The 23,785-nt window shown below is 40.2% G+C and overlaps 2 protein-coding genes across 6 annotated transcripts in view; both read left to right on the top strand.

The window, feature by feature from the left end:
• The first annotated feature begins 2,660 nt into the window (after positions 1 to 2,660).
• Positions 2,661 to 23,785, top strand: part of LOC108619706 (uncharacterized) — a 35,687-nt gene continuing 14,562 nt past the window's right edge. Inside the window, exons 1-3 of one of the 5 annotated variants that reach the window (XM_089474873.1) lie at positions 2,661 to 3,951; positions 18,305 to 20,007; positions 20,843 to 20,884. In XM_089474873.1, the coding sequence (XP_089330999.1) occupies positions 18,782 to 20,007; positions 20,843 to 20,884 (1,268 nt within the window). In that variant the 5' untranslated portion in view covers positions 2,661 to 3,951; positions 18,305 to 18,781. Of the gene's footprint in view, positions 3,966 to 18,304; positions 20,464 to 20,842; positions 20,885 to 23,785 lie in introns of all 5 variants that reach the window. The other 4 variants (XM_089474872.1, XM_089474874.1, XM_089474870.1 and 1 more) reach the window with 4 other exon arrangements.
• Positions 19,982 to 23,785, top strand: part of rg (A kinase anchor protein rugose) — a 119,511-nt gene continuing 115,707 nt past the window's right edge. The window contains exon 1 of the mRNA XM_089474854.1: positions 19,982 to 20,007. Coding sequence (XP_089330980.1) covers positions 19,987 to 20,007 — 21 coding nt within the window. The 5' untranslated portion in view covers positions 19,982 to 19,986. The remainder of the gene's footprint in view (positions 20,008 to 23,785) is intronic.

Below are 23,785 nucleotides of genomic sequence, written 5' to 3'. Positions count from 1 at the left end.
CTTTTGTGCGCTTCTTCTTATTTTCTTTTCAGGTGAGTAAACGCAACTGTTTTCAACTATCTCCGTCTCTCTCACGCACGCTGGAGAGCCCACTCCACACACTGATGTGGAAAAGTGAAATCCCGTTTGATGTAAAGTGACGTCGGCTGGGTGGCGCGGCAGAGGGGACCATAAGTGCTCCTCACTCTCTCCCGCTGCCGCTCCCTCCCGCTCTCTCTCTCTCCCTCTCTCGCTCTATGTGCACTGGCTATGTCGCCCCTCGGCTGCAAAATGTGAGTTCAAGCAAGAAATACAAAATGCCAAAATCTATTAATGCGTTTTAGGGTTGTCCCAAATTACGTCACACTCACAAAACTATATCCACTCTAACCGCCACGCCCACAAACCATGCCCCATGCCCCTGGCCCTTGCTCACGTTCTCTCCAGCCGTAAACCCTGCTCTAATCCGGATGATGCCGCTGTCCATTACTGCAAGCGCTCATTACATGTGGGGGCAGCACAACACTATTTGCCATACCCTGTACGCTGCAGCGAAGATGGGTATATTGGTGTCACTGCTTGACGTGTGCAAATGACAAAGTTATGCAAAAGAAATGAGATATACATACATATATGTATATATAGAGAGAGAGGGAAAATATTACTCAAATAAAATTATCTTCAGTTCTGATGGGTTTTAAGATTCTCTAGGATCGCACACATGCGAACAGACGGATGGACAGATATGCGGACGAACAGACAGACATGATTAAATCAACTCACCTCATCGCGCTGATCAAAATTCTACATATACATATACACACACACCTTACGTACTCAATGGACTTACAGGGTATCGCTCAGTCGACCAGCAGCACGTGACAACAACTTCACTTGTTTACTAATGTATGAGAGTTCGCACAGGATATTAACCGCAAAACTGAGGGCGAGCTTTTAGCGAATCGTTCAGTATGATGATGAGGCAGCCGGTAGGTGGTGGTCAGAGAGTGTTGTTGATGGCAGCGGGCAGGGGAGAGGGCGACAGGGCGGCAGGGTCAGTGAGCGAGCTGGGTTGGCTGGCACTTGGGCCAGCTGCCAACATTTGCTAATTGCTTCATTAAATGTTTGCTTAATTTCGTTCGAATTAGCTTCAACTCAGTGTCCAGTGAGCGGCCAGTGTGTGAGTGTGTGTGTGGAAGAATGAGACAGGGCATGCTTGGGGTTAACATGTGCCTCTCTCCCTACCTGCCTACCTCCCGCCCTCTCGATCTCTCTCTCTCTCCCTCACTCGCTCGCTCTTCCACTCTCATTAGGGTTTTGCGTCTGTGTTTAATTGCAGCTAGCGTAAATGCGTTGGGGAAGCGTCGCAGCTCTACGCAAATTTCAAGTCTTTTTTTTTTTGTTATTTTTTTTCTCTTTGTTTTTTTCTGCAGTCGCTTAAACCGTTTTAACTGTTGCAAAATGCTTTGCAAGCCGCAGCAGCTTTTTTTCCCTCAAGTTCGACCACAGATGGCGCTTAGCGGCGAGGCCGCAAGTGTGTTGAGTTTGCCGTTGCGTGTGTTGAGTTTCGCACTGCGTGTGTTGAGTTTGTTGCATAAAGAGAGGGCCAGTCAAAGAGAGCGCTGGCACTTAAGAGCGAGATGGATTCAAAAAAGGGGGGGGGGGGGGGGGGGGGGGGGGGGGGGGGGAGAGAGAGAGTCAGAGCGAACTGCTGCTGGGCGGCATTTCGAGCATTGTTTTGTTTTGTTGCCGTTTGAGGGCGTTCGGGGGGATGTGCGACAGGGGCTGGGCGGCTGCTTAAGGCGAAAATGTGAATTCCAAGAAATCCAACAGAATTAGAGATAATAATCAAAAAATGTAATTAACTGAATTCAATTGAATTTAATTTTAAATAAACTAAATTTTAAATTAATTGAGCAGTTGATGAAGAAGAAGACCTAGTTAATAAATAAACAATACAAGTTATTTAAGACTATAAAAGACGCCAAAAAATATATAAATAATAAATAATATTGTATATGCATATATAAATATGTGATAAACACATTAAAAAAAAAAAAAAATACAATTAAAATAAATAATACAAAAAAAAAAATTAAATTAAAATAAATAAATAATCAAAATTAAAAAATGAATAGCATTAAAAGAAACAATGAATATTTTAAATATGAATAAATTTAATAAAATTCAATATAACAAGTTATTTTAGTAAAATAAAAAATAAATATCATTAAAATAAAAATAAATTAAATAAAACAAACAAATAAGAAATAACTTACTTTAATATAAACAATAAGAATTATACAACTTTGTAATGTAAATGAAATGAATAAAATGCAATTATAAAAATGCACTTAGTAAATTTTAGTTAAATATATAAAAACCAAAAAATATATTTAAAAATTTTTGCATCATTTAATTATTATTGAAACTACAATAATAATAAGAAATTAATTTAATGGAAATCAAAAAGGTTCAGAAGCAAAAAAAAAAAAAGGACATAAGAATAAAACAATAATATATATTTTATTATAATATTTTAGTGTAGAACATAGAAATTTGTTTGTTTATAAATGCATAAAAGTATTTAAATGTTTTTTTTTTTTTTTTTTTTTTTTTTTGAAAAGCAGATTTCCTTTTGTTTATTTAAAATGCATTTAAATAATGCTTTTTTTTTTTTTTTTTTTTTTTTTTTTTAAGCCTGTTTTTGTTATATTTTTATAATTTATGACATGTTTAGTATCAGAAACAGTTTGTGGGTACTTTTATTCGTTATATTACTATCCCCATTATTCATATTACCCATTTGAGCATTTGTTGCCTGCATTGCTTGCACCTCTCCTGTTTGCCCTCCTCCCCCACACGAAGATCGTTTCATATCTTTGGCTTGTTTGGCTTTTGATGCAGCAACACGCTGCGTATACGCGATCTTGCTGACAGCGAGCTCACCTGGCGCTAGACGCTTGCTGTTTAAAGTTTCGTGTTGCTGTTGTTGTTGCCGCTTGAACTCACCACGCAGAATATTGCGTGGGGCCCGAAGAGCGTTTCGTCTGCTGCTGCTCCTGCTGCTGCTGCTGCCGCTGCTGCTGCTGCTGCTGCTGCTCTTAGGCTCCCGGCTTTGCCAGCCAAAAGGAAAAGCCTTCGACAACGGCAGCTGCTGCGTGCGCGCGCACACACACACGCGCAAAAACAGTCACACACACACACACATGCACGCATGATGGCAGAGAAGCGAGCAGTGCGGATGCTGTGTGCGTGCGTGTGTGTGTGTGTGTTTGGTACGAAAGAAGTAAACGAGGCGACGGCTCGACTTCGTGCTCGTCGCGCTTCGTGCCGCCGTCCTTCGTGTGTGTGTGTGTGTGTGTGTGTGTGTGTGGCACGTTCGCGTGTGTTCGTCGTGTGGCACGGCACAGGCAGCGGCTGCTATCTGCATGGGATGAATCTCGTCGAGTCTGGCGTCTGATGCCGCAGTCTGTTTTCAATACGGGCGTCAAGCGGTCGTCGTGCACGGGCCAAAAAAGCGCCAAATCGAACAGAACAGCGTACAGCAACAGCAACAGCAACAACAACAATAACAATAATAACAACATTAAACGAACAACAAACAGCAGCAGCAGCAGCAGCTGCAACGTGCAAAGAACGCGCCGTGTGGCAAGTGCCACAAGCGGCGAAAGCAACAAAATAAATTACAAACAAATCTAAAATTAAAAAACAAAAAAAAAAAAAAAAACAATATATAACAACAACAAAAACAATTCAGAAGCCGACGACAAACGCGCGCCAAAAACTGTGCTACGAAAAATTTCACAAAAAATATAAAGCAAAAATACAATTTGTCTATTTTTTTTGCATATTTTTTTCCGGCAATTTATTAGAATTTTTTTTATAGTGTTGCAAAGTGCAGTTAAAAATATTTAAAATATATATATAAATATATATATTATATATATATAATAATGAAGAAATCTTAAAGTAAATATTTCAAAGTAAATTTCATACAAAAACAAAAGTTTGGCGGTAAATGTGTGTGTGTGTGTGTGAGCTTGATATTTAAGTTGTTTCCTTATAAAAAATGAGCGTTTTGTAGATGCCTCTGTATATATGCTTAGATATATTTGATTGAGTAAACCTACAAAATAAAACAGGTTCTATGATGAGGAACACCTAGGGTTTGCTGTGTGTGTGTGTGTGTGTGCGTGCTTGCTTATTTAGTTTCATTTAATAATCAGGCTTTTGCCTGTATATAAATATATTGTGTATATTTAATATTTTGTAAATGGAAAACAAAATTTTTGGGAAAAGAAAAACTGTAAAATTTTGAATGAATTGAAGGCAAATACTTGGCGCTTGTTGTCAGTGTGTGTGTGTGTGTATGTGAAGGGTTTTCTCTTTATTAGTTATTATTCCCTTTTGTTTTAATTCAATATATTATGTTTTTTTTTTTTTTTTAATATTTCATATAAATAGCAAAAATTGGAAAAATTGTTTATATATTTATTTACCTAATTTCTTGTATATTTAAAGTTTTTATATTAATTTTAAAGTTTAATTGCATTAAATATATTTAGTGATTAAAAGGAAAACGTTTCAGGAAATGCAATAAACTGCAGCAAGCAGATAAGGAAACAGTTCGGTGTATAAGCTTAGCTGTATATATGTGTGTGTGTGTGTGTGTGAATATTTGTATGTGCTCCGGCTTAACTTTAAGATAATTATATACTATGCATGCGTGTTCACAATAAATATCATATCAGACATTGGACAGCTCCAAGTCTCTGATAATATGATAATATATATCACTTTTATTATATAAAATCCAATGATAATCAATTGACTAAATCTATTACTTAGTACATCCCTAAAGCGTTAAGAGAAACGTATTTGAATATCACATGAATTCTGTAAATATGTAAATAGTTTTAAAAATAAGAAAATTAAGAAAATATAAGAACATCTATGAGAAACATTTGCAAACCATATTGAAAACTCTTTCTAGAAGATTCAGCAATGTCAAGATCGAAATAAACTCGCCTTGATTTTCATTGAATATTTATAATTTAAATAATTCTAGGGGCAAGCTGATTTTTAGATTGAATTCAATTCAATTGTCCTTTTTCCTCTCTTCTTCACCCACTGATATTCTAGTTAAGTATCGATACCTATCGATATGCATATATAGTTAACTAACTATAGTGTTATACCATGCAATTCCAATTGGCCTAAGACAGCCTTAAATTCAGCTTCCCTGTAAATATTTTTCTATTGTTGCTCACTTTAAATATTAAGTATATATGTATATAAAATATCTTTAAAATAAACAAATAAATTGTATAGTTACAAATTTCAATGCTATAAAAAAAAGATGAGTTTTGCTAACATTAATCTCAAATATTTCAAATTCTTGTGGCCAAAACAACAACAAAAGAAAAGCAACAAAGGAATGAAAATAAGAAAGCAATAACAGTATCAAATTTCCGCCACAGAGTAATTTTTATTTTTTTATATACATATATATTATTTTTTAAATATATTTTTTTTATTATATTTTTGCTTCTTTTTAAAATATTCGTTTGTTTTTTTTCCACATTTTCCTGCTGCGTCTTTAGTTTCACAATTTTGTGTAATTTTTATATGCAAATTATAAATAACAACTGGATGCAAATTATTGGCCAAGCTTGTGCTTGAATTGCTTCTCCCTTCATCTCTCTCACATTCTCTGTCTTTCTCTCTGCCTCTCTCTCTGCCTCTCTGCCTCTCTCTCTATTGCCTCTATTGTCGCTGTTTATTCGACTTGAAATGCATATTACGTATACGCATGCACATATCTATAGATATTACGTATACGCAGCGTGGCGCGTACGTTAGTTAACCGTGGTCAACGGCTGCTGTAGCTTAAGCCACGATTGTCTATTGATACATTTGCTGATGCGCAAATGTTTGCTATTTGGTCATTTCCCTTCCCCTTTCCTATTTCCTTTTTTTTTTTTTTTTGGCTCTAAATAAATTTATTTGCCAAACTCTTCAACAAATCGATTGAATCTAAACTTTAGACTTGAGCAAATATATTTGAAATATTATTCAAACTCTTCAAATTTGATGCAGTTGAGGCATAGACGACTGCCACATACTCGCTCAAGCTGAGCATGAAGAAATTTATTCAAATTTCAACTGCCATTTGGAGTGATATTTATTTCTTATGTTTACCTTAATTAATGCAATATATATTATAGCCCCTGTGATGTCATATACTCACAATATGGGCCTGTTTATATTGTCTTTGGCAGCTCAATTGTTTATTGTGGCTGCTGCAGCGGCTGCTGAGCTCTTGTGCAGCATAAATAAACAGTTGAGTGAGCATTGGACTTGAGATTAGGCTCTTTGATGCGTCTTTAAAATAACACGTACACATGCATCACACACACACACACACACACACACACACACACACAGACACTATAGAATGTGTGTGTGGCAAAGATTAAAACGCTTAGACTTTAATTAGTTTAATTCAGCATAAATTCATATCAGAGTTTACATATTTCAATATTTGCTTTAGTTTAACTAAATTCAAGCATTCTATTGTTCACTTATGAACTGTTTACATACCAGAGAAGGGCTCGATTCGGCTCCCTCTACTGTGCCAGCCCCATTGCCCACTCGGGGCATAATGAATCCATTTGGAATTTTGTCTAGCTAAATCTTTTGACTTTTAAGCAGCTTAGCACACCATTAGCTCTCATATGAACATATACATATTGTATATATATGTGTATATATATCGCCATGGTCATTGCATGCAGCAATAGTTGCAATTATTTGGCTCAGTGTATTTCGCTGTTAATGCGTTGCGTTGCCTAAGCTGTAAATCGACTTGAATTCGCTATTGAATGGTATTTGGCTTCTTTTGCCAGGTATGTGTGTGTGTGTGTGTGTGTGGGTGTAGGTGTGTGTGTAGGTGTGTGTCTATGGCTAAGTGTAAATAAAGCAAACTTCTGTTTGGCTCGTTGTGCATTACAGAAGTAGCTGCACACACACACACACACACACACACATAGTCAGCCATACCTGCAGCCGACTTCGCACGTTCTTCACTTATTTACTTTATATATATATATTATTTTTTTCCTTACTTTTATTTGATTTACTTGCGAGTGTGTCACAGCCGTCTGTGTGTGTGTGTGTGTGTGTGCGCGTGGGTGTGTGTGTGAAGTACCAAATTGTGTTTTTAGCTCGCTTGCAAAAATTCTTTTATACATATACACATGTACACACATACACATATACACACATACACACATACACACATACATACACACATCTATGTATAAATATATATTTTAGAGTGTGCCCAAGCCAAGATTTAAAGCAAGCACTTGTCATGCTTTGGCAAACACTCTATTTCTCTCTCGCTCTCGCACGTGTGCCCCCTCCATCTGTCGCTACCTTTGACATAAGCATATTTGCTTAAAAATCAATTACGTCATCATTGTTATCATTGGCAATTGTGGAGGCCGGCGCCCAACAACCTGCCAACGGCTGAATCCGCTCCTGCGTCGCCGCTGTCAATACCTTCGCTTAGAGATATTAGCATCAATCTGACAGCAGCTATCTCTCTCTCTCTCTCACTCCTGGGCTGTCTGCATCTATTGCCTTTGCTATTTGTTACCCTTTTGCCAGCTGTCTGTCGCTGTTTTTTATTATTTTATTTTATTTATTTTCTATTTATTCTGTTTTTCCTGTTTTTTTTTTTTTGTGCCATATTTTATTTATATTTTGTCAAGTCTCGCTCAGCCCCCCGCAGCGTCAGCTTCAGTCTCAGCCGCTCCAGCGCACCGTCGCCCACCTGGCCCCAGAGGTGAAATGTAATAAAGGACAAAATTGTGACAGAGCATCCTTTGGGCCATTGTCGCAAAGTTTTTATGGGCCAGCGAGCCTGGGCGAGTTGCCAAAAGTTGCTGCAGCTGTCAGCAATCGGCTGGCAGGCTATCGATAACCGAATGAGCCCACCTGACAGTCGATAAATGTGCCCTGAGAATTGCACTTCACTTAGAGAATTAAAAGCCTTTAGATAGTTCTGCATGTGCGTGATTGTGAGTGTGCTAACAACAGAGCATGCCCAGTTATCGATTTTGTATGGCTGCAATAGTTATCGAATCGCCTATTACTCTTATTGATGTTATGTTAATTATTGAGTCTTATAGATGTCTTATCTGAAGCAGCATGACTCAAGTGGTAAGCATCTGATTCGATAGCTTAAGGCTAGGCAGATACTCAAAGTTATCGATAACTCAGCTTAAATTATCTTAATGCTACATAATATATTCATATATGCAAATTTAGAGAGTTGAACTATTGAACGATAACCAGCATTGGCTTCCCTTGACTATCGATAGTCGATAGCTCTGTTTAGGATAAATATAAATATGTCGCCCTTATGACATTCTTAGCTTAACAATTAAGCTATGTGATATAGACAAAGCTGAAAATAGGTTGGGCTATAAAACCGATAAAACCGATACATTTACCGATTTAAGCATTTATCGAAAATGAACTGTTGAATTGTCCCCAGCATTTCAATTGCTGCAGCTTGTAGGACAGTACCTGCAACAAATCGATACATTAGCAATTACAGTTTATTGATAATTAATTGTTAAAGTGTCAATTTTTCTAGCAGCTGAATGCTCATCGATAGCTTTTCGATAAGCAGTCAGACAGACAACTAAGAGCTAAGTCAACGCAATTAGAGTCTGAGCCAATCCACAGACCAACCATATGTAACATCGATAATATAATCGGATTTCGATTGCATACCAATTTATCGACATTTATATATATATATATATAAATAAAATGGAATATATATAGCTTTTGAATGTATATATATATATATGTATATATATGTATAAATAATATAAATATACATATACAGTCGTGTCTCGATAAGTTGTACCCCGCTACCACAATAAATCGAGAAAAAATTCTTTGAATGAAGTTCGTTCTCAATAATTCTCTATAATTTGAATTTCTGATCCCCTTCCCATTTCGATTTCTCGGGATTCTACTGTATATATATATATTTTATTTTTATTTTTACACAGCTAGAGTCTGAGTGGGTCAGGTGAGCAGCTGCTTGGTTGACTGCGCTTTTTCCCTTTTGTGGAGCTTTATTTGTTTTGTCACGGTTGAGCGTGTTGCACATTTTATTATCCCTACTCTCTTGTCCGCTCTCCCTCCCTCTCTCTCTCTCCCTAGCTCTGTCTATCGCAGCCTATACATCAGATGCAACGGCAGCATATTGGTTGTCTTTATTTTCCGGTCATTGGAGGCTTTTTATTTAATGTATATCGAAGGCTTATATGCTGAGCCCCTAGAAAGTTTGGCATGCATGAACAAGTATTAAGCAGTCGGGCATGCCCGCTCTGCAATACTCTTAGCCGCTTTTGCAGCTTGTCTGTTTGCATTTGTTGTGCGGGCGCTGTGTCTGTGTGTGTGTGTGTGTGTGTGTGTGTCTTTAAGTGTGGATGTGTGCGTGTGTGTGTGTGTGCGTGTCCAATGCCTCATCAGGATTATTAAATGCACGAAAATGCGCAAACATATTACGAGGGCGTTTGGACGGCAGGAGGCTCAGTTCGATCTGCCACGCCCACGCACAAACATGCACACAGAGCGGGCAGAGAAAGATATCGATAAAGCGTACAAGGAAAACTGTATGCGCAGCCAGTGTAATTCATTTAAGTGTAGCATCATGTGACATGCGACCCAGCCCAGCCCACACGAGATTTATATAGATATACATATATATACATATATATACTCATATATATATATATGTACAGTACATATATAACATGAATTTTCATATATTTAATGACTGTCAGGGAGTCAATGCAGCAACAAAAGGCATTCTTTTCAGCTGAAAGCAAACATTTGCATGAAAATGAAAAATGAAAGAATGAAAAGCGAAAAAATAAAAGAATTGAATCGCGAAAAAGCAAAGTAAATATTGAAATAAAAAAAAAAATAAAATAAAAAATAAAAGAAATAAATAAAATAAATACATACATATATATTAACATCAGTTAAATTAAATATTTTATCAAAATATTTAAATGTATTCATAATGTACGGTAATCACTCGCTAAGTCAAACTGAGCCATTGAGCTTTATAAGGCAATTCATATGTGAGAGTTGTTTCCCCATGAAATTATTTATTATTATTATATTCGTGTTAGATAAGTGATATATTGACACTTGAATTGCTCTCAATTACAGGGTATCTAGCTAGGCTATATGTGAGAGTTGAGAAATGAGTTTTTCAGACTTTCATGACTCGAGTATGTTCAAAGTTTTACAGGGTATTCGGCTGGGGTGTGTAATTAAATTCACATTTTTTAAAGCAAACATTGCTGAATTATATGTGAAGCATTAGGCCCACACCCCATCGCCCACCGCCCACCGCCCATATGCTTGCCGAGGCTGAAGAGTCTCATACCCCGTTGGCCACTCACATGTTGCAGCAAGAAAGAGGGAATGCCCCTAATGGCTGAGTTGTTTGGCTTGCAAATTGAACGAAAACAATTTCAAAGTTTGCATGGGGCACTTTAAGGCACTTGAATGCATGTTAGACAAGCAGTTTTTACTCCAAAGAAATGCCCAGGGGGGTGAGCGAGAGGGGTCGAGTGGGGTCGCCTAGTGAGTGCAAGGAGAGCAAGTGGCAAGCGTGGCAAGTGGCAAGTGGCTGGTGGTAAGTGGTAAGCGGCAAGTGGCAAGGAGTTCAAAGTCTTTGCCACCGAGTTGCAGTCAGTTATCCGTTTACCCATTGACCAGCTCTGTTGGCCCAAGCCCCTCACTAATCGAGACACGCTGAAATTTCGAAAAGTCTGGCAACTTTGCTGCACTGTTAACCGTTTATGGAGTCATCCACTTGATGAAGCTGCAAATTGCAAATTGTTTAGCTCGTTTGAGTACAACAAAATGCAGCTTCGATTGTCGATGTATATCGACTATCGATAATGAGCGTGTAAAGGCAAGTGAGCAATCGAAAATTAATTTTTATTGGGGCTATTCATCTGAATCTACAGTTAGCAAAGGATTTGAAGACATGTCTTTAAATGATATCGACAAGTCGATTAAATGTATCGATTAATCATGAATCTTTATATCTCTAGTAATATTTTAATGTAGCTATTCAGTAAAAATTGTGCTCATAAGATTTCATATTAATTAACTAACTTATCGATAAAAATCGCATTTAAGCGATTATCGATATGTTTCTCAAAAGTTCAATAAGCATATTTGCATTAATCATTTAAGACTAAGACCAGCTCTGCTGCACAGCAAGCACAGTTCTGTACAGCTGCTGTCAAGCTTAGCAACCTTTGTATCAAAACGATATATATCGATACTAAATTAATACGCATTCAATATCATTAGTTGTGCAGAGTATGTGTGTCTGTTCTCTATACGCAGATTTCACTTACTAAATGGCAGGCTTGATTGCGTGATTCCGATAAAGATATCGATAACACAAGCGCCACGCCCCCAATCTAGTTTATTAGCCGCTTGGACCTGGCAATTATGTGCTCACTTGATATCGAAGTATGCATATCAGATAATCATGAAACCGCCTCTGCCACGCCCACCACACATACACACACAGTCGCTCTGTCTCTCTCTCTCTCTCTCTCTCTCTCTTATTCTTTCACGCTTGACCCATGTAACAGCACTAATAAGCGACCGCAGTGGAGCGGTTGTCAAGTGGTTCGGCTTAGCTGTAGTGGTTCGGCTGGTCCGTGCCACAAAAGTGCGTGGCATAATGAGCATATTCAATGCACGCTGCGGTCGAGCTGTGTTGTGGCAGTTGCCGCTCGCCGCAAGCTGATGCAGTGCAACAAAGTGAATTATATAATGCGAAATGCATTCGGATTCGCATTCGCATTCGCCGCTGCAACATTGCTATCTCCCTCTCTCTTGCTGTATCTGTCTCTGTTTCTGCCTTTCTGGTTTTTTTTTTTAATAATTGTTGTGATTGTGTTTTTGTTTTTTGTTTTCCCTTCTGCTGTCATGCTGCGGCAGTGGGCGTGTGGCATGCAACAAGGTGAAGGTTGCTGCAGTTGACAAAGCCGCAGCAAACAATTTGCAGCTTGTACTGGGCCGGCCACCGTGTGCCACGGCATTTGGGCCACATTTAAAAATTTATGCTGCAGGCAAGGACAACGGAAATCCCCCACTGCTCCTCAGACCCCCCCCCCCCCTCCACCCTGCCTGCCACACTGTTGCACCGAGAGAGCACATGTGTGTGTGTGTGTGTGTGTGCCTCGCCTGCTGTTTGTCTTTTTCTTTGCCGCAGTTGGCCGACTGAAAGAGGTTAACATGCAGCGGGCCAAAAAATTGTTGCAACTGGACGCAGTTGCTGCCAGTGACACTGCCACTGCCCCAACCTCTCTGGGCTCTGGGCTCTGGCTCTGGCTCTGGCGTCTCAGTGCCCCATAACAACAATAACAATGTACGTCGCAACACTTATGTTGGTTTACTTTCCGCCAAAGTTCAGCAATGGACACACACAGCAGCAGCAGTTGACAAAATGAAGTGGCTGTGGCAGCAACAGCAACAGCAACAGCAACAGCAGAAGCAGAAGCAGCTGCAGCAGCTCTACAGTTGGCAGCCATTGTTGTTTTTTCTGCATTTCTTTTCTATGCCATCGGGTCACATCGACTTTAATGTGAGCTCAGCTCAGCTTCCAGCTGCAACCGTTCTCAAGTATATTAACTCAAATTAAATCAAGAAATTTAACAACTCCAGAAATTTCCATTGCACATTGTCCTCAACAGTTCACCATTTTTATTTCCTTCAACTTCAGTCGAACATAATGACCTTGTAATGCGCTACTTTGAAACTCCAAGAAGTCCTGCACGCACAAAAAGTCATAGTGAAAATAGTTAATACTAAACTATAAATTGCCTTTAATGGAATTCATTATCATCCGTTCCCTTGCCCTCTCCCTTTCACATTGCTTTCATGCGTAGCGCATACGTAGTTCGTCTTAAGCCCGCCTTGGGTATCGCGTTTTCACATTTGCTTTACTCACTACCTGCGCCCTGTTGACCATGACACATGCACACACACTCCAACAAACGGGCAGGCACTCGCAAGCGAGCTGTGTAACAACAAGTCCCTTGTCTTCTTGACTGCGCCTCTCGCTCACACCCACACACACACGCATGCCATGCACTCGCAGCTGCTGCTGTTGCTGTTGCCGTTGCTCTAATTAAATACCAAAAACAAATACGTGCAGAGAAAAAGTACCAAAAAGGAATATAATTTCAACACAAAAACAACAAACAGCAACGAAATGAACCGTTGATTTGCTGTTTGTATTCCTTATGCTGCGGCTGTTCTCACTGCTCTTGTTACTGTTGTTGTTTTCTCACTTGCTCACATTTGCTTAGCGCGGCAATAATCACAGCTGCATTGTCTGCCAATTACAAAGTGTGAGGCGAATGAGAGAGATACAGACAGAGAGAGAGCGCGCAGCGAAAAATGAGAGGGCAAATATGTGAGACACTTGGGTGTTGTTATTGTTGCTGTTCTTGGTTCTTGTTGTTGTTATACTTGCTATGCAAAAACTTTCGACTCGAGCTAACAACAAAAATGTGTAAGCAGGAAATTTTGTTTTTGCTTTTTACGTGCTCTCCTTCTCACTCCCTCTCACAGTAGCCGCAGTTGTTGTTGTTTGTTCGCTTTACTTTTAATGATTAAATTGTCGAAAAAATTTTGCTGCTGGCATCTGTAACGTCAAAAGTCAGTGAAACATCAGACGCAGTTGCGGGCTCTGTGCAAGTTTTGCATACACACCCACACACACACACACACACACACCCACATACATATGCAATGAATTGTAAAGTTAACGCGCGCTTAACTGTATTCACCCTCCGCTTGCTCTTGGGTCTGCCCAAGCTGCCTTTGGACACGGCTGCCAATTTCAATGCGCAATTACTTGGAATTTGTTTGAAGTTGAAGCAAAGCGGCTGCAAAACTTTTCGCTCTGTCCCAACACACACACACACACAAACACACACATACACGTGTACATTAAAAATTTAATTAGAGTCCTTGCATAGTACTGAAAAAAATGTGGGAGCATTGTAAGCATGTGTAGTCGATCGCAGAATACCCTGTAAGCTGCGTGAGTGGCTTGATGTGACTCTCAAACTGCTTGTGTACCGCAATGAATTGCAAACTGTTGTTCAGATGATAGGCGTGGCCATGATTATATATGTAGGTAGTCAACTCTCTCCAGCTGCAGTCAACTCGCTGAGAGAGTGCTCTCACCAGCAATGCACACAACCAATATACCCGCTCTCACTTAGCACGCAGCGAACAGTAACAAAAGAAGAACCAGCTTACAAGGCAAATTGCAGAAAAGCAAAATGAAATTGAAAATCAAAACAAATCGAGCAAAAGTTACCAACAAATTGTGTTGAAATACGAAACGTTCACATTGCATGCTGTTGTGGGGAAGAGGGGAGGGGGAGGAGGGCATGTTAGGATGAGCTGTCCGATGTATGTAGAAACTGTTGTTGTTGACGTTTATCTCTCTCTCCCTCTCTCTCTCACTTCCTATCTCTCTTTCTCTCTCTGGGAGACCACACTCTCTCTCTCCCTCTCCCTCTCTCACTGTGTGTGTGCGTGTTGCCGAGTTGCATAAGCCCCTTTGATAGCTCGCAGATTAAAGCCGCCAAACTGCAATCGGCGCTCAATGCGAATGAGCACTGTGTATGTGCGTGTGTGTGTGTGTGAATGACAAGGTCCACGTGCTTGTGTGTTCGTGTGTGTGTGTGTGTGTGTGCAAAGGGCGGCACAGTGAGCCTATTTGATCTGCTGCGCGTCCTTCGGCTTACGCTTTGTCAAGCTGTGTGCTCGCTACGTAAAGGGTTTCGCTTCTCCCTCTCTCTCAGCCTCTCAGCCTCTCTTTCTGTTTGTCTTGTTTGTTGCTATAACGGTGTCCAAGCAGCTCAGCGACGACGTCGACCCAAAGCCATAAATAACGACACGTTGTGCATTTTGATGTGGCTGAAGGACTGAAACAGAAACTGAAACTGGAAAGGGAATTGAAATGGGAACGGGAACGGGAGCGGGAACGGGAACGGGAACTGGAACTGGAACTGAAACTGTGACTGAAACTGAAACTGTGACTCTCTAACCCAGTTTATGGGGCACGGGGGCTGGGTGGGCGCTTATTGCGGATTGGACGCTGGTCACACTGTGGCCGTGATTGCGGCGCCCTTTTACGCATCATCGATTGACCCGCTGTGGCCGTAGCGGCAGTGCGAAGGGGACGGGGCTATATCATCATTCACATCAGCTTTGGGCTTAGCTCCACTGCGTATTTACAGCTTGTGTAAAGTGTTTTATTTTCCAATATTATTTCTACCCACACACACACAATCTCTCTCTCTCTCTCGCTCTCTCTCTGTCTCTCTCTCTCTCTTCATATAAGTTGTTATGGCTGGAAATTGTTATAGATATCTTCATTCATATTGCATATCCAATTGCACGATTAAGGATCAAAACAACATTTTTCTCTTAAGTATTTTCAACCCTTCTCTCTCTCTCTCCCTGTGTGTGTGTGTGTGATTGGTACTTGGGTCAGCTGTGATTGGCACTTGTGCTGCATGTAAATGAGCCTCGTATTGCGTGTAAATGGATTATATATGAGTCGAACCCATCGTAATACCAATCGAAATGGGGCCTACAGAGCTCTACTTGCCTGTACTCAATTCCTGCCATATATATCGATATTTTTATAGCATTCGATGAATCAAATATTCTATCAAATGAAGCAAAAGAGAGCAGCGTAAATCAATGCATTTTTTTCTATTATTTTCATTGATTTGTTTTCATTTTTTTGCCCCATTTTATTGCTGTTGTTGTTGTTGTTATTGCTCACATTCGATTCATAACTCCCATAGTACAAACAATGGAATATTTAATGAAAATATGAGCAAAATCAATTTCCAATTCAATTCAATTCAACAATTTGGCAAACAATTTGTCAAAAGCCATTGTTTTTTTATGCAAATAGTTTACGAACGAGCGTGGGGAGCAACGGGGCGAATGAACGGCAAAAATCTATTGCTATAATAATTGTAGTCGCATGTGAATGGATGGGCCATAAAATAGGGCCAGTGTTGTAAAGCGACGAACGTATTTCAATTATAGTATGAATACAAAATAAATGACAAATATTATGTAATTTATTCAGCAAAATTAAAACAATTAGGCTGGAATATATGGATATATATAGGGGCTTATTTGTATATGGGTATTACGATTTGCAGCTAGATCTAGCTTAGATTTTGAGTTAACTGAAGGTTTACAGGGAATGGAAAGAATGGAAAGAATATTTTACCATTTTTTTTCTTTTTTTTTTTTTTTTTTTAATATACATAAAGTCGGGATAACATATTACATAGGTCTTTACACAGTCAAAGCTTTTAAGCATATTCCTTCACAGACACACACACACACACTCTCTCTCTCTCACACACACACACACACACATAAGTTTCGGTTGTGTTGCAACATTTGCTGCATTTTTGATGAATTTTTGTCAGTTTTGGCACTTTCATTGTTTCTGTTTAGCGCGGCATTGCCAGACTGTTCGTGTTTTGTTGTCATTTTGCTTGCTTTGCTGTCTCCGACAAAAGCTGAAATGCTGTTTCCATTGGCAATAGTTTTTATAGCGCAGCTAGAAAATTGTCGGTATTTTTTGTATTCTATTTAGCTGTTGATTTTTTGTTGGCATTTTTCGCTGATCAAATATTTTAACAGTTGAATTTTTACAGTTGGTATTTGTTTGGTATTTTGTTTTGGCTGTGATTGAATTGGGATTTGTTTGTGCTTTGGAATGAGTCACATGCTTGACTTGAAAGAGCGAGAGAGAGAGAGAGAGTGAGAGAGAGATAAAATTAAATCTGGCTCAACTCATGTGAATTTCGTCAGGTAGCTAAAGCTTAAAACGAAATCAAAGTGGAACGGTATATGCAACTGTTTGTTAAATTGCTAACATGAGCTTTGCCAGGCAGTTGAAATACCAGCAGTGATTAGCATTTGCCAGAAGAACGTCAAGTTTGAGCCATGAAATGCTTCGAGTAAATACTTTGGCCGAACTTTACAGCAAATTGGATAAGTTGATGTGAAATTTGTGTAATATTATGAAATTTGAATACTCTGCCCAAGCTGCGATTCGAAATGTTGCGAAGGCGAAGCCAACTCGGTTAACACTTTGCCCGAGCGTTCGTTCGCTGTGGGCGTTTGGGGGCAGATGCCGTAACTTCTTCAGAGGCTTCTCTCTCACTCTCTCTCTCTCTCTCTCTCTCTTGCTGCCCCTCACTCCCCGCTGGCTGCGGCTCTTGGTGCGCTGGCATTTCCTATTTATGGGGCTTCTCAGCTGTTTGTTTGTTTGCCCGCTCGTTGAGTGGAGTTGGCGTCGATGGACGTGATGGGGTGGGCGTGGCAAGTGTGTGGGCCGCCTGCGTCGCGTTGCTTATCTCTAAGCCCTGCTTAACGACGCCCACAGAAGACAATAAAGTTGCTTCCGGTTCGCCGTTATTTTGGTTTTGTTTTGTATTTTTTTACCGTTTGGTATTTTTGTTGTTTTCTTAAATTCAACTTTTGTTTACGTTTTTTCCTTCCGCACACAAAGGGAATCGCAAGCCGAAAAGATATTGTTGCATACCTTCAGGCGATGGCCAAAGGGTAGCGAAGACAGCACTCAATCGTAGTATACCTACCTAGGTTTATGTATATAGAAATGTAAATATGTATATTAGTGTAAATATGTATATATATATTATATTCAATACAATACTCATTCATGAGATCAATGAGTATCTCTGTGTTGTCCAATCTCTGTTCGTCTGCCTATGTCCATTGCGTCCATTGAACTAGGAGCCTGAAATTTGAAATATATGCACTCAATACTTTGCTAAATTGAACAATAAATATGTTTTTCCAATATTTTGTAGCTAGAGCTACGATTCATCTGTGAATGGGTATTAAGCAGTCGGTAGCAGCCGACTGCAACTTGCTTATCTCTTTTATGTATTATATTTGTTCTACTATATATGTATATATATATTTGTGTATGTGTAAATGTATGCGTATGTATGCTGTTTCAATTCTCACACGTTCCGCACACACGCACAGCGCAAAAAAAACACCAAAATTTGATCAAGAGAATTATAAGTGATATATATAGATATATATATTTGTTAATCATATATATATATACATATATATATATCTATATATTAAACAGCTTTTAAATTATGCAAATAAATAAACGCACAAAAGCCAACAGCGAAAACAACTCCGATTCGAATTCGAATTCGAAATTGATTTAAGTGTTGCATAACAAAGGAAAACCCGATGAGCAAAACAACGAAGCAAAAAGTCGAAAATGTGAAGTCAAAACAAAATGAAGTGTAAAAAGAATCAAGTAAAACAATAAGCGCGAAAAAAAACACCGCATACACACACACACACACACACACCCTCACACCAACACAGAGACACAAAAGGAACAGCAACAAAAGGCAAACGCGAGGAGAGCAAAGCGAAAGCCAAAACGTTTTCGTCGCGGTTCAAGCTGTAACGGTCAACGGCTCTCGCGCGTCTCACATTCCATTTCGTTTCGTTCCGTTCCGTTCAGTTTCGTTCCGTTTCGTTCCGTTTCGCGTTTCCGTTCCGTTCCGTTTCGTTCGCCGGCTGCACTTCCAATGGCTGTTTGTTCCTTATGATGGAGACATTTCTTGTCCTGGGCCTGTGTTTTATCCTGTACGAAGCATTGGATTTCTTTCAAGGCTGCATCCATAGCAACACGCCCTCACCGAGCGACCAGATCGAGGCCTATCGCCGCGAACTCGACGAACAGCGCCAGCAGCAGCAGCAGGAACAATTTCTGGCCGGCCTCACGCCCCTGCTGGGCGCCCAATTCGCAGCTGCTGCAGCTGCCGCTGCCGCTGGCTCTCAGTCGACGCTCAGCAGCACGCCCACCGCCTCCACAGCGAGCGTCATCAGTGACTCCTACGAGCAGGAGCAGTCGCAATCTCAATCGCAATCGCAATCTCAATCTCAATCGCAGCAGCCACATTCGTTGAGCACGCCCGGACTGTTCCGTCCGGCCGCACTGGGCTATTACGATCCGGAGGATCCGTTGCATGCCACCTCGTCGCTGCCACGCGACTACTACTACCTGCAGCAGCAGCAGCTGAAGAACAAGGCCAGCTCAAAGTCGCTGCTCTCGAAATTCTCCGCCACCAATTCCGATAATCGCATCCACCCGGAGGGCAGTGCACACGGCGTGCTCGGGGCCCACGGCTCGCCACACACGGTCGTCACCACACAGCCGCTGCCCGCGGGTGAGTCGGCGGCCAGTTTGGGGCTGTTCGATTGCCAGCCGCAGCTGGTGCCGTTGCTGCCGGCGGCGCCGCTCTTCCTGGAGCTGAAGCGTGCCATAATCAGCACGCAGGCGGCGACGACGGCGACGACGCGTCGGACGAGCAGGAGGCGTTGCCACATCGACGTGAACGAGGAGGAGGACGAGGCGGAGCAGGAGCGGGAGCAAGCTGAGTCGGAGGAGGACGAGGACGACACAGAGGAGGACGACGAACAGGAGCCGCAACAGGAGACAATTTGTCCACAGTGCGTTGAGGAGGAAGTGCAGCAGCAGTACGACGAGGCAGAGCAACAGCACCACAAGCTCCAACAGCAAGTGCTCGACCAGGATCCACTCGGCAGCCACGCTACGGATTGCCACGCCGGCGGCGCCAACAGCGAGCCCAACATCTGCGCCGCATCGCAGCTGCCGCGGATCCATCACATCGCCATCGACGACATTGGCATCGGAGGGATCGGGCTGACAGCGGCGAGTGGCGAGCCGAACCACTGCCTGGCGACTAGTTCCAGTTCCAGTTCGCACGCCGATTTTCGTGAAATCGAATGCGAACGCCTGCGACGCAAGTGCGTGAGCGTTAAGCGCATCTATAGCATATCGGAGAAGTTCTAAACTTTCAATCCACTAATCGCAATCGCAATCGCAATCGCAATCGCAATCGCAAATCGAAAATCGATAATCGCAAAACAAAAAAACACTCACGCACGAAAAGCAAAATCAAATCAAATTTATCAAAGCTCAACTCATTTTTTTGTTGGTACAAAAAACGCTAAACTCACCTTTGCACCAGTCGAATTCAATATCGATAATTATCGATCCAAATCGAGCAATCAAAAATTGTACAATCAAATCCAAATCAAAATCGCAATCATCTATCGCCTCACAGCAAAAAGAAAAAAAAAGAAAAAACCAAAAAGAAAAGTCAAAATATAAACAACAAAATTACAAAATCGATAATCGATAATCGCAAAACAATGCAAGCAAAATCACAAAATTTCCATCTGCGAAATACCCCACACAAGGTTAGCAAATTATGCTCCAGCACAGCAAACGAAAACGAGAAAAATCTCGAGCTCGATGCGAGCTTCAACACACGAATCGATCAATTTTTGTTCGGAAATAATTCAATCAACTCAAATTTGCCAATCGAATATTTTAATTTCCTGCACTGTCATTCCAAGAGATTTTTTAATTTGGTATTCACCTTATTCACCACACCTGCCACATGCCACCTGCCATCACTATTCACCTCGCCACCAGCCTCACTCTGCAATTCTCAAATTGAAATTAGTTTGCTTTGCCGTTCACGAAACATCTATCTCACATCTGTATATCGCTCATTCCACAAATGCCTGCTCTAGTCCTTTAAGTGTTTAACCTCTTCTATAATCGTATTTCCAGGCAGGGTCCTCACAGCAGCTGCTTGGTGTGGCCCGATCACTAGTAAGAGACTGTCTAAACTTTAGATTATAGCGCCAATGTTTTCATTCTATTTTGTTTTCGATCCGTCTATGCCCTGAACCCGATGCGATCTGATTTCGAGTTCATTTTATGTTATCGATCACTTTTTTGGTTTCTTAGAAAACGATAAACATTATTATGAATATTGGGAATGTTGGGATATTGAAAGTTGTCGGGTTTTTGTTAAGATTGGGAATTGATTTGAAATCTCTTTTTATTATTAATCGATTATTTTTAAGTTTTATGAAATTTTGTATTTTATTTTTTCTATATTTCTATGTATTTATTATATTTATAAATCGATAAAAATTTGATTTCTCTATAACAGCAGATAAATTAACAGATCATAGTAAATTATAAATAAATATAATAAATATTTTTAAAATATTTTTCAAAAGAATTTTTTTGAATATAGTTTGTTTAATATTGTTTGTTTGTTATAATTTGTCCAGTTACAAATTTTAACTTAAATTTTTAATTTTTTTTTTATTCATAATAAAGTAGAGTCCCGATGATTCGAAATGACAAGGGGATCAGCTTGTTTTTTTTTTTTTATTTTTTATTTTTTATTTTTTTTTATATTGAGATTGAATTTCTATCAAGGGGATAGAATTTTTTTTTTTTTTTTAATATAACGGAATACGAATAATCGACAGTACAATTTTATTTTATTTTATTTTATTTCATTTTTTGTATTAATCCCATTAGGGTTCAGGGTATCGCCTAGTCGGTCATGGCCGACTAGAGCACTCCAAATTGTTCCACCCATAAATATAGTGTACTTATATAGGTAAAACGTTGGCTTTTGTTGGATATCTTTTTGTACAACATGCAATATTTATTTTCAGAACATGCATCTATAATTAGGGCGTATTTCTTTCATCTCTCTCGCTCTCTGTACGTATATCTGTCCCTCTCTCTCTCACTAGCTTCGTTAGTTTTCCCTGGGCAAATCAAAGTTCACTTGTTGTTTAGCATTAAAGGCATTTTCCAACAAAACATATTCATTGCGCTCTGCTGTTGTTGGTGTTGTTGTTGCGGTTGATGTTCTTGTTGTTGTTGTTGTTTTCTGGTTATTGTGTTTATGATTCGGTTTCGCTTCACAGATTTCTCTATTCTCGCACTCGTTGTATGCCAGCAAAATGTTAACTAGCTTAAGCTCAATTCCCAGACCCCCACCCCATTCCCACCCCCGCCCTCACCATCCCCATTCCCATTGAATCCTGCAGCCGCCGCAAGCGGCTTTTGTTTGTAGCCAGGCAACTGAAGTCTGTGTGTGCTCCAACTCGCCTCGACTGTTATGCAAAGTAAATTGTATATAATTGTTGGGCACTCGCACACACCCACACACACATATGTATGTATGTATGTGTGTATACTCTGTATACTGCGGCTCTGATAGCGCATTATTATCATATCTTACAAATTGTCGCTGCAAAGTTGAAGCTGCTGGAGCCAAAGCTAAAAACTTCGTTGAGATTTTTCGAAATTTATGCAAATGCACAAGCCTCAAGTTGAAGCTGCCAGAAAATAGATGTATATATGTGTGCGGGTGTGTGTGTGTGTATAGGTACATATGTATGTAGAGTGAACTACGTGTAGTATAGCTGTATGCCAAGTAAAGTGCTGGACATTACCATTTAGTGATAATCACAATATTTTGAAAACAGCTTGAAATGAAGAACAAAAATATAAACAAATAAATAAATAAAATAAACAGGGAAAAATTAACTTTAAAAATATTTTTATATATTTTTTAATAGAATTTTAAACTCACGCTCTGTTTTACGCTCACTCTCGCTCTCTTCTTTTCTATCTCCCACACTCTCTCTCTCTCTCATACCTCTTTCTCTTTTTTTACCTCGCTTTCTCTCTCTGTCTCTGTCTCTCTTGCTCTGTCTCTCTTGCTCTGTCTCTCTCCCTCTATCTCTCTCTCCCTCTCTCTTTATCTCTACCTCCTCTTTCTTTCTTTCTGTCTACTTATTCTGCTCTCTCTCTCTCTCGCTGTCTCATTCTCTCTTTCTCTCGCTGTCTCATTCTCTCTTTCTCTCTCTTCTACCTTCCATTCTCTCTACCTCCCATCTGATTCTCTTTGTCTAGCTCTCTCGCTCTCTCTCTCTCTCTCTCTCTTTCTCTCTCTGTATCTCCCTCTCTCTCATCCCGTCTCTCGCTTTCCCTCTATCTGTCTCCATTTCTCTCTTTCTGCCCGTCTGTATATATCTCTCTCTGTCTCTCTCCCACTCTCTTTTTGTCTCTCTCTCTCTCTCTCTCTCGCTCTCTCTTCCTCTGTTTCTCTCCGTCTCTCTATCTTCACCTTTCCTCGCTTTCTTTCTATCTACATCTATCGCTCTCTGTCTCCCTCTCACTCTCACTCTCCCTAACAAATGGCTTCAAGTTGATCTCTTTGGTTGCCTTCGCTTCCAGGCTATTTATTAGTCGAGCATACCCGCTGCTGCTGCTGCTGCTGCACACTCGACTCATTTTGTGCAGCTTGTGTGAATCCCTTTCAATTATTCGATATGTGGTAGCATTTACTGTTTGCTTCTTTTCTTAACTTAATATACATATAGATATACATATACATACATACATACATACATACATATGTATAGATAGATGTGCGTATTTTTTGCTTTCTTTGCCTCAACCCTCAACTTTTGCTTCGTTTTCATTTCATACACACAATCACACACACACACACACACACTCACACACACACTCACACACACACACGCACTTTCTCATAGCCCTAAGACCCGCATTATTTTTCATTTCCTTCCACTTGCTCAGCTCCTGTTGCGAGTGAGCTGCCATCGATTGTTCGCCACTCTCTCTGTATGTGTGTGTGTGTGTGTGTGCGTGTGCGTGTGTATTGGTGTATGT

This window comes from Drosophila arizonae, chromosome X, assembly GCF_054131065.1.
Source record: "Drosophila arizonae isolate 15081-1271.41 chromosome X, UAZ_ARI_1.0, whole genome shotgun sequence".
Classification (NCBI taxonomy): domain Eukaryota; kingdom Metazoa; phylum Arthropoda; class Insecta; order Diptera; family Drosophilidae; genus Drosophila; species Drosophila arizonae.
Note: the sequence above shows the minus strand (reverse complement) of the source record. Positions and strands in the feature narration are given on the sequence as shown.